This window comes from Cynoglossus semilaevis, chromosome 7 (assembly GCF_000523025.1).
Source record: "Cynoglossus semilaevis isolate Cse_v1.0 chromosome 7, Cse_v1.0, whole genome shotgun sequence".
In the NCBI taxonomy this organism is placed as follows: Eukaryota; Metazoa; Chordata; class Actinopteri; order Pleuronectiformes; family Cynoglossidae; genus Cynoglossus; species Cynoglossus semilaevis.
Window position 1 is genome coordinate 13,389,372 of NC_024313.1, and position 10,011 is coordinate 13,399,382.

The window sequence follows — 10,011 nt, forward strand, 5'->3', positions numbered from 1 at the left end:
AGGAGGTGAGGGGAGGAGGTGAGGGGAGGAGGTGAAACAAATTGACTGAAACACAGATCCTCACTGTCTCCATGTCTGTGGTGGATCTTCCACCTCCTGCTGGAACAAATTCTCCCTTAACCAGCGCCCCCATCTGGTGACTCGGCCTGAAGCTCCTGGCTCCGCCCTGCTGGCTGCAGATGAAGAACAAACAAAGATTATTTATGTTGAACTTTGACCTTGATCCAGGCAAACTTTGAAGCAACTTCTTGAGGAAACTTTTGGTTGTTTGTTTCGATGTTTTTGGCTAATTTCTAAAGATGTACAAGTTAAAAAATACTTTATACCTGATTGACAACTTTTACAGAAATGACTTTGTTTTAAGTTTTTAGGTTTAATAAATGGAGGTGCTGGTTCCTCAGTTGGTTCCAGGGAACATTTTGTTTCTTCAACACGACAGAGGTTGAAACCTGTAGGTTGACGTTGAATCGTCCGTTTGTCTCACCTTTGGTGGTGCAGGTTTTGGTGGAGTCCTCTCCGTGGAGACAGGGGTCTGATCACGCCCCTGTGACGACCTCGTGGTGACAGGTCTCGTTTGTAGTCTCGCCCTCCAGGTGACGTGGGTCGAGAAAGCGGGGACAGTAAGGACAGGTGCCCCCTCCTTGGGGAGGCGTCCCGTCTGTATCCTGCGGCAGACAACAGGTCTCTCTTGGGTGAAATGTCCCGCCGCGGTGAAAGGTGCCGGGCACGAGGTGAGAGGTCACGGCGTGGGGAGAGGTACCGACGTGCCGAGGGTGAAGAGGACGGAGAGTTTGGTGACGGACACCCAGAGAGGTCCAGTCCAGGGGAGGACAAGCGGGAGGAGGGAGAGGAGAGGTCAGGGAAGTCTTCATCCATAGACGAGGAGGGGGGAACCAGCAACCTAGTCCCTTGTGCCTTTTTCAGGCCACGCTGGAAATCCCTGGGCTGCTCCTTCTCTGTGGGATCAGTGGGCGGAGCCTGTGCCGTGATGTGGATGCTCGGCACGGTGGTGAAGAAGCCAAACAGGGGCGGTTTGAGATCTGGGGTGGAGTAGGTGGACGGGTGTGAGGAGGCCACGGCTGTGATGGACAGAGCAGGAAGGACGAAGGGCTGTGGACTGGTGGAGCGTGAACGAGTCTTTGGAGTGGAGTCACCATCGTAATCGTCCTCCTCATCGTCCTCGTCCTCCACCTCCTCACCGTCCTCCTCGCCACCCTCTGAATCATCAGCGTCAGAAAACTGGTGCTCAGTTACGGCTCCTCTGGAGGTCTTCTCCGACAACCTCTGACCTTCATCTGCCATGTCTGAAAGATGGAAGGAAGAGGAACAAGAAGATGGAGAACAATGAATGAATGGAGGAGGAGGAGGAGGAGGAGGAGGAGGAGGAGGAGGGGGGGGAGGGGACGAGGATAATGAAGGGGAAGAATTTCCATCACCTCCTTCGTCCACCTCCGTGTCTTCTACTGAGGACATGGACACACCCAACTCCAGACACTTCTTCATATGTGCCTTGGACTTCATGTGCTTTGTCAGGTTTCCTGCAGGACACACACACACACACACACACACACACACACAGTTACAAACGATCCATAAAGACTCGTTCTGGGCCTCAGTCAGGTTCTGTTCATGGTTCTGATCATGGTTCTGATCATGGTTCTGATCATGGTTCTGATCATGGTTCTGATCATGGTTCTGATCATGGTTCTGTTCATGGTTCTGTTCATGGTTCTGTTCATGGTTCTGATCATGGTTCTGTTCATGGTTCTGATCATGGTTCTGATCATGGTTCTGATCATGGTTCTGTTCATGGTTCTGATCATGGTTCTGATCATGGTTCTGTTCATGGTTCTGTTCATGGTTCTGATCATGGTTCTGTTCATGGTTCTGTTCATGGTTCTGTTTTCACACCTTTTGTCTTGAAGGCGAAGTTGCAGAACTTGCAGACGTAGGGCCTCACGTCGGTGTGGGTTCTGATGTGTTTCTTCAACATGCTGGGCTTCTTACAGCGGATTCCACACTCCTCGCAGATGTACTTCCCTCGACCGCGACCGCGGACGTAAACGTAGTCTTCGTTGGACTTGTACCTGGGACACAGGTTGGTCTGGATCAACAGTCATTCATTTAAAAAACACTGGATGAAAAACACGTGATGACGTGACGAGGTTTACCCTCATTAACCCCCCCCCCACACACACACACACACACACACACACACTGTCCGCTGTCTTTTTACTTTGCTAATCAATATTTAGCTTTCACGCCCAGTTCGACCTGTTTGTTTTTTAAAGTACTGGAATATTCCCAGAAAAAAAGGTGGATTTTTCTTCCCTAGTTTTTGGGTTAGGTTTAGTTTTGTGTGAGTTTCTGTTCAACATACCCGCCTTCGAAGATTTTTATGCGTGTCGGTTCATTGACAGGTTGTTTGACTGGGACCTCCTTCTGCTGCTCCTGCTCCTCCTTCGAGTGATCCCACGACACCACCCCCTTCATCTTCCTCCCAAATTCCACCGGCATCAGCTCCGGCTTTAACTGCAAACGAGAAAAGAACAGAGTGAAGAGCAAAGGGACAGGAAAGAAACCAGCGACACGGGGTTCCCATGGTTTTCTCATGGTTCCCATGGTTCCCATGGTTTTCTCATGGTTCATGGTTCCCATGGTTTCCCATGGTTCCCATGGTTTTCTCATGGTTCTCCTCCATACCTGGTCGAACTTCAGCTTCCAGGCCACAGACGACACCAGTTTTCCAGAGCTGGGCGGTGACAAGACTGCTGTGGTGTAGACCAGATCTGTGTTTCTCCTCTGTTTGGACCTGAGCAGAGCCAGTGAAGTCTTGGTGCTGAGGTTCAGAGGGTTGGGATTGTAGGAGTTGATGGACCAGGAGCTGTAGACGGAGCTGTGCAGACCAGCCGGTGAGCTGTTGGGTTTTGTGTATTTCAGGAAACACCAGCTCACTCTGCTTATTGTGCGCAAGCTGGGGAACTGGAAATACTGCGACACATCGACCACGTCGGGTCTGACGGGGGTTTGACCAGGTGCACGTTGCTTTGTGTTGTCACCATCTTCTGCATTGTCTGAGGAGATCATGGACTGGGGACTGGAACAAGGCTCCGGACCTGAATCATCCACTTCAAGCTCCTCTGGTGAGTCCCGCCCACCGGAGGGGCAACGATCAGTGACGATCTGGAGAGGAGGGGTGAAGCTCTCGGCACAGGGTACGTCAGGAGGTTGGGGGGCTGAGGAGCGGACGGGAATGGTAATCCTGGTTGCAGCGTTGTCATCCTTAGAGCCGTCACTCTTGGTCTGGTCTTGCCGACCTTTGCCACACCCTTTCTCATGTTTACCGCTCCTCTCGGTTCCACTCAGTTCCACAGCACTCATCTCCTTCAGAATCTGTCCGTACATCCTCTCCTCCTTCACTCTTTTCTGCTGCTTGGTCTCAATGAAAAGCTCCAGAGAACTGGTGGGGGAGAGCATGCGTTTACCCCCCCCCACGCTAGACCCCGATGCATCAGTGGTGGATATGGTTCCTGATGTTAGTGACAGTGGGATCCCAGTTTTCAACTGTTGCTGCGGCAGTGACTCCGAGTCATTGCACGGTGGGTAACGCAGCGCTGAACCGTCTGTCTGTCCCAGGAACAGTGACAGGTTGAAACCTGACCCACTTTTACCTCTCGAGGGTTTGGTGGCACCAGTCATCGGAGACATGTTGCTGCCAGAAAAGGCTAAGCCTACCCCCCTCCCTCCACTGCCCTGGTTCACTATCAGCTGGCTAACACTGGTGTACATAGCACTACCAAAGGTTGGCACGTGGGTTTGGATCCTCACAGGAACCAGCATGCCTGGTTGAAGCTGCTGTAGGTTCATGGTACTGGAGACACCTGGCAGGGACAGGTTGTGCTGCTGCTGCTGCTGCAGCAGCAGCACAGGGCTGAACATCTGAGAGCTTACATTTTCAGATTTTCCATCGTGTAACTGTTGATCGTGTGTTTGCTTTATGGCATGAAGTGGCTGTTTCTTGTTTGGTGAGTGTCCAACCAGGGTTCCTGGAGATCTCATTTGAAGTTTCTGACCTTGGCCCTGGGTCGGCTGCTGTCTTGTTGTTTGTCCACATTCTTGGCTCCAGAACAGGCCTGCTGCTTGCTGGTAGGAGAGGAAGGTGGAGCCCCCCAGGTATGGCTGGATAACATCCTTATTTGAGATCTCATGAGCAGGATTTTCAGACTCAGATGACGATCCTTGGGGCTGCAGGCGGTACTGTGGAGATCTGTTAGAAAGACAAAGAGTTTAATTTATTCCTTCAGTCGTTAACAGTTACAAGTCACTGTGTTGAAAGGTGGACTGCACCTGCAGTAAAGCGGTTCATCCTGCAGGCTGTCTTCACTCATACTCTGTTGAAGATGTTGCTGGTGGTGGCGCTGAAGTCCTACAACAGTGCATCACAGAAAAGCACATGAATAACAAAAATAACTAAAAGAAACGGTAACATTCTAAAGTACTAGTACTAAGTACCGGAGCTACTGCCAGCTCTCTTGGTTCTGCTGGAAACGTCACTGCTCATGTGGGGAGATCCGGTTGGTCCGGACCACGCCCCATGGTCTGGAGCCTCCTGTTTGACCAACATCTCAACGCTTTGCTCAGGAGTGACCACCTCGGAATAAACACTCAGTGAAACCTGCAACGTGTGGTCAGATGTTGTCAGTGCAAACACACAAAGTCTGCATCCTACCAACAGAGGCCAGAGACAAAATACATCGTTAACACTTTTCCTTCATTTTGTTACCTGTCGGACAAGGTATCCACGCCGGCGCTCCTTCTTTGCAGAGACACTGGAGTAAACCTCCCCTTGTCTAGAGGGGGACAAACTTCCATAATCAAAAGATTTGCTGCGCATTTCTGGAAGCTCCAGAGGTAAAGTGCATGGTGCCTGCTCCGATGAAGATCTCCTCATCTCTCTCTGGTGGTGATGGCTGGAATGACCACTGCCAGGCACTGTCAGAAACTCAGACTGCTTAGTCCCACCACCAGAAGTTGAGAATTCATCCTTAGGCAAAGGAAAACATTTTCAATTCTAAACCTCTTGAAAAGATGCAAGAAATAAAGGTAACAAACTGCTGACGAGTCAGACTTTTGGATCTAGGGTACATAAGAGAGCTACCTGTTTGGTAGGTGAGAGGGACTTGAGGCCTTCATCTCTATCGAAGGACATGGAGAAAGAAGAGGAGTGGGACAGGTTGCTCTCTTGACTGGGACTACGAGAAAGACTTGTGCAGGTGGACTCGAAGCTGGATTCCCCAGATGAATGTTCCATGTCCGTCAAGCGCAGCCTCTTCTTCTTGGGGGGCAGCTTTTCTGAGGGCATCTGGGAGAGTGTGTCACTTCTCTGTGGCAGCTGAAACTCCTCACCGTGCTGCTGCTGCTGCTGCTGCTGATGATGATGGTGGTGTTTGTCCACCTCCTTAGTTGATGGAACTTCTGCATCTTTCTCAGGCTTGTCTGGCTCCTCTGTCACCCTTATCTCAGGAACCTGAATGTTGGGCTGTCGTACCAGCTTGTGCGGATTGTTGTATGGCTGACCTGGCGACGGAGCTGCAGATGAGGATGACAAGGACGCCAAGTCGCTGTCACTTTGCAGCGGTTGCTCCATGCTCTCTGTCCTCATTAGGGCAGACTCAGGACTTAGGGCGTCTTCGTAGATTTCTGTGTCAGACTGCTCTGAATACTGACTGGGGAAACCTTTATCTAAAGACTGATGTCCTGGTTGCTCAAAGGATTCCGATTTCTCGAAGGAATTTGGTCGGCTGAGTGAGTTGGTGTGTTGGATTACTGATATGACATTCCCAGCTGCCTTCCTGCCCTCAGAGTCGGGAAACAACGAGATATCCTCAGAGCACATACTGGCACAAGTGTCAAAGCTGTCTGATTGGCTATGAGCACTGAACGAGCCCTTTCCTGTTGGGGTGCCTCTGGATCCGTCTAGACTACTTTGTTTGAACTCGAAGTCTCCTGTCATCTCCACTGACCCACTACAGCTGCTGTCGTAGAGTCCAGGACAGTCCTCCTCATCACCTTCACTGTTTTCTATGTGCCTTTTTCTCCTGGCTTGTTCTGACATACTAATCTTAGTACCATATGAACTGAAAGCCATGTTCTCTGGGAGTCCTGGACCACGTTCACCAATTTTCATGACCAGAGATGAAGTTAAACTCTTAGGGAAGTGTCCATAGATCTCTGTCTCCCCGACATGGGCCTCTGCAGCTTGTTCAAAGGCTGCCTGTCTGATCAGGCTTTTACGAAGCCCTTGTGGGTAGAACACATCATCCGATGACATCATCTCATCGAAGGAGTGACTGCCCCGAATACTTGGGGGTACGCTCAGGTTAGGAGGGCAGGAGGTTGGCATGGAGTTACTCCGAATTAGGTGTCCAGATTCTGAGGGAGGCTCCAACAGCCCTGTACTGCTTTGGCAGGGACCGGTTGGGTACTGTTTGGGATCTCCAGAGACTCCGACATCCCCTTTAAAACACAAATGATCTTTAGTCATTTTGCCGTCCAGAACTGCACCAGATTGCTTTAAATTAGCCAGGCTGGCTGGGTTAGCACCTGCCATTCCTACTGCCATGGACTGTCTAGGTCTGGTGTTTGGGGGATAGTAAGTCCGACCAAACATGATCTCTTCATACGTCTTGACATTAGTATTTGGAGGGCTGATTTGCTGCTCTGCGCTCTCTGAACGTGAGAAGTAGCCAGAGTCCGTGCTGCCTTTGCTGTGAGGACTCAGAAAGTTGAGCGACTGGGTGACGGCACCGTCGATGTCCTGGCCTTTCTTAACATTCGGCTTCCGTGCCAAACCTTGCTTTAAGGAGGGGGAATCCTCCAGAGAATGTGATCTCCTGCCAAGCTGTGATGACAGCATGTGATGTGGATGGGATACTTTCATGTCCTGAAAGGGTGGACGGTCCAGGCCTGTGGACGGATCTCCTCCAGACTTAGGAACAATTAGGATAGGCACTTTGATGTTTCCCATTGGTAGCTCCTCAGCAGAGTCCGCATATGCTGGTTCAAAACCACCTGTACAGTTGGAAAGAGATAGATTGAGTAAACCACGGGCAAAACTGATGTGAATCTTTGTAAATGATCAATTACCTGTATGTTTGTCGGCCTTGAAGGAGATCTGAGGAATGGAGCGGTCTTTGTCCGTCAGCATGGTAGAACCGTCGACACCTTCCTCATCAGTGTCAGTGCTCTGCTCTCCGTCTGAGTGAACTTCAGCTTCACCTACGGGTGACACCTGGTCCGTGTCCCCAGCGCGGGCTGCAGCTAGCTCTGAAAATGGTACGAGTCCTGCCTTGATGGCATGAGCGTGAGATTTGCGATGCTTGTAAAGGTTGCTCTTGGTTTTAAAGGAAAACCCACAGGGTACACAAGGATATGGTCTTTCTCCAGTGTGTGAGCGGATGTGCTTCTTCAGAACACTGGGTTTAGCACAAGCTCGGCCACAGTAGTGACAGATGTACTTACCGGGCTTTTTTGGCTTCTGCTCCTTTTTGCTGTATCCTTCGTCTAAAGACTCGGGGACTGACTGGGAATACTGTCCAAAAGAACTGGGTAAACTGGGGGACTTCTGATGTGGAAACCTCCCAGTGCCAGCTCCATGAGGGTGTGTATGTCCTGGGTGTCCTACAGGGTAAAGGTCATCAGAGGGTAACTGTCCCGCAAAAGGCCAGGCGTGAGGCTCCAGGCCTGGCTGCGGTTTGGCTCCTGAGAGGAGTTGTTCAGATTGAGGGTGCTGGGGGTATGGCTGATCCAGGTAGGTGTATCCTCTTGGGAACCCCTGAGCAAAGTGTCCTTGGGAATCTTGAGGGTGCAGGCCTCCCATGTCCCCAACGGCAGAGGGTCCAGACAGCAGCTTTCCAGAATTTCCTGTAGTTGCATACTTCTGCTGAGGTGCTAGTCCCACACTGGCTCCGCAGGGTAAACTTTCGCGGTGTCTTACTGGTGGTTCAGAAAATGTGCCCCTTTTAGTGGACGCAGAGGGCTCGGACTCCCACTTCCTTTGCAGAGTGACTTTTTCCTTCACTGTTTCCCTGTTGGACAGTTTGTGCCTTGGGGGAGTGGATTCATGGGCCTCCATTTCCACAAAGACCTTGTGTTGGTCCCAGATGTTGGACGGAGAGGGTGGTTGGACAGATGCTGGAGGGTTACCAGTTCTCAAGTCTACTAGGCATGACAGTTGAATCTTGGGGGAGTGTGGACAAGTTTACAGAAACAGGAAGTGTCCTTCCATTGCCTAAACAGACTGTCTGTGGGGCCGGGCTGGAAACAGTGGGTAGGAAGTGGAAATAAAACGGTGACTAACATTAGCTCAGTTTGTAAACATGTTTCCGTTGGTGTTGTGCGCCGCTCTTCTGTCCAGTTAAACCAACAGCAGAGGGGTCCTTGGACATTCTGAAAGATTGAAGAAGGAAACGACTAACATCGATTAACAGTTTTAAAACCACGACGACGACGACAACCAGGACCAGGACCAACCTTCTGGGCTAAAGTGCTGGTGGATCTCAAGTTTGTCTTCAGCTGATTTGAAGGTTCTTCAGACGATCCTCACAAAGACCTGCGGCCAAAACAAAGGAAACACTCGAGTTAGCTTGTTCGATGTGGGTCGTGAGTTAGAAGTAGTTCCATCAAAATCTATCTTCCTTCTGAAGTCGGTAACATTCCAGTTGGAAGGAACCGTTCAAGTTCAAAACAACATCAGACTTGACTTTTTAACATCAGTCTATCGTTGACTTAAACATGTTTTTTATCCTTATTTTGATTTTTTCTTTTCAAAAGGAAACGCAAGAAGTTTTTTCAGAAGTTTTTAAAAAACAGTTCCACAAAAAAGACAGAAAGAAATTTGATTACGTCGCAGCAGACGTGTCGTTTATTGGATTAAGATGCTGATTCACAGCAGTGTCACAAATTGACCACATGAGGCAGCAGTGTACCAACCCACGCCTCCTCGAGCACTGATGGAAATAAAAAAAAAGGAGGAACAGAACAAAGACGCGGCGTGTTTTGGTTTGAGGCCGTTTTCTTTTCTTTTTCTTTTCAGATTCATCGTCGACAGATGACGGCGACTCAGAAATCCTGAAAATCTCCCTTTAAGTTCCTGGTCCTGCAGAGAAAACATGAAGGTATGAGGAACTTGTTTAAATGTCACCGATTGCTCAGTTAGTTCCTTCACACTGGAATCTAACTGTGCTTTTTGCTTTCTGGTTCCTTTCCGTCCTCCCCCCCCCCTCCCCCCCCCTCCCTCTCCCTCCTCCACTCAGTGAGTCACTGATGCAGAACAAACCCACGCTGCTCCAAAAAAGACACAAAGGTTTTATAAATAGTACCGTGGAAGTGACGTCGGAGAATCATGTGTGTGTGGGCGTCAAAAAGGCCGAGACCCGAGACAGCGGCGCTGCAGCGTTAGCTCGCCCTCCTCCTCCTCCTCCTCCTCCTCCTCCTCCTCCTCCTGCTGCTGGAGTTAGTACCGGGGACTAAAGGAGGCACGAAGCAGTCGGTGCTCGCTGTCACAAGGACAGGTTGTAGGTCCAGTACCGAATACCAGGGGACCCTGGTGTTGTTTGGACCAGTACCAGAAAATGGTCACTTCACCAGGTACTGTCGGTGACTAGAACCAAATAAAAACAGTTCTAATGTTGGTACTGCTCAGGAGTCACAGACTAATTCTGCCCGTGAACATCACACTGGTCCAGAAACAGTTCCACTGATGAAAGAGTTCTGGTGACGAGGAGCTCAGGAACAGAGTGGCGTCAACAGGAACTGTTTGTCTAAAAACTGGAAGTTAGAACCGATGAAGTCCTGACAAGGTCCAGAACAAGGCCTGGGTCCTGCGGTACTTAATGCTGCATCTTACACACACACACACTTTTTATTTCCTCGTCTCAGGGAAGAGTTTAAACAAACTCCCTGACAATCTGATCTCAACATGAAAACACTCCCTCTCTCTCTCTCTCTCTC

At 50.1% G+C, this 10,011-nt stretch overlaps 1 protein-coding gene and 1 long non-coding RNA gene across 4 annotated transcripts in view; one reads left to right on the forward strand and one right to left on the reverse strand.

Moving 5' to 3' along the window:
• LOC112487205 (uncharacterized) overlaps nucleotides 1-102 on the forward strand; it is a 974-nt gene extending 872 nt beyond the window's left edge. The window contains exon 2 of the long non-coding RNA XR_003050073.1: nucleotides 19-102. This is a non-coding gene — a long non-coding RNA (uncharacterized LOC112487205). The remainder of the gene's footprint in view (nucleotides 1-18) is intronic.
• Nucleotides 1-10,011, reverse strand: part of hivep2a (HIVEP zinc finger 2a) — a 34,435-nt gene that overhangs the window by 2,169 nt on the left and 22,255 nt on the right. For 2 of the 3 annotated variants that reach the window (XM_008313624.3, XM_008313623.3), the window contains exons 2-13: nucleotides 8,533-8,611; nucleotides 7,147-8,448; nucleotides 5,159-7,071; nucleotides 4,784-5,044; nucleotides 4,513-4,675; nucleotides 4,348-4,426; nucleotides 2,704-4,267; nucleotides 2,381-2,532; nucleotides 1,912-2,087; nucleotides 1,437-1,538; nucleotides 485-1,304; nucleotides 65-173 (exon numbers count right to left, since the gene is read on the reverse strand). In XM_008313624.3, the coding sequence (XP_008311846.1) occupies nucleotides 65-173; nucleotides 485-1,304; nucleotides 1,437-1,538; nucleotides 1,912-2,087; nucleotides 2,381-2,532; nucleotides 2,704-4,267; nucleotides 4,348-4,426; nucleotides 4,513-4,675; nucleotides 4,784-5,044; nucleotides 5,159-7,071; nucleotides 7,147-8,134 (6,327 nt within the window). In that variant the 5' untranslated portion in view covers nucleotides 8,135-8,448; nucleotides 8,533-8,611. Of the gene's footprint in view, nucleotides 1-64; nucleotides 174-484; nucleotides 1,305-1,436; nucleotides 1,539-1,911; nucleotides 2,088-2,380; nucleotides 2,533-2,703; nucleotides 4,268-4,347; nucleotides 4,427-4,512; nucleotides 4,676-4,783; nucleotides 5,045-5,158; nucleotides 7,072-7,146; nucleotides 8,449-8,532; nucleotides 8,612-9,380; nucleotides 9,914-10,011 lie in introns of those variants that run through there. The other variant, XM_017033472.2, reaches the window with a different exon arrangement.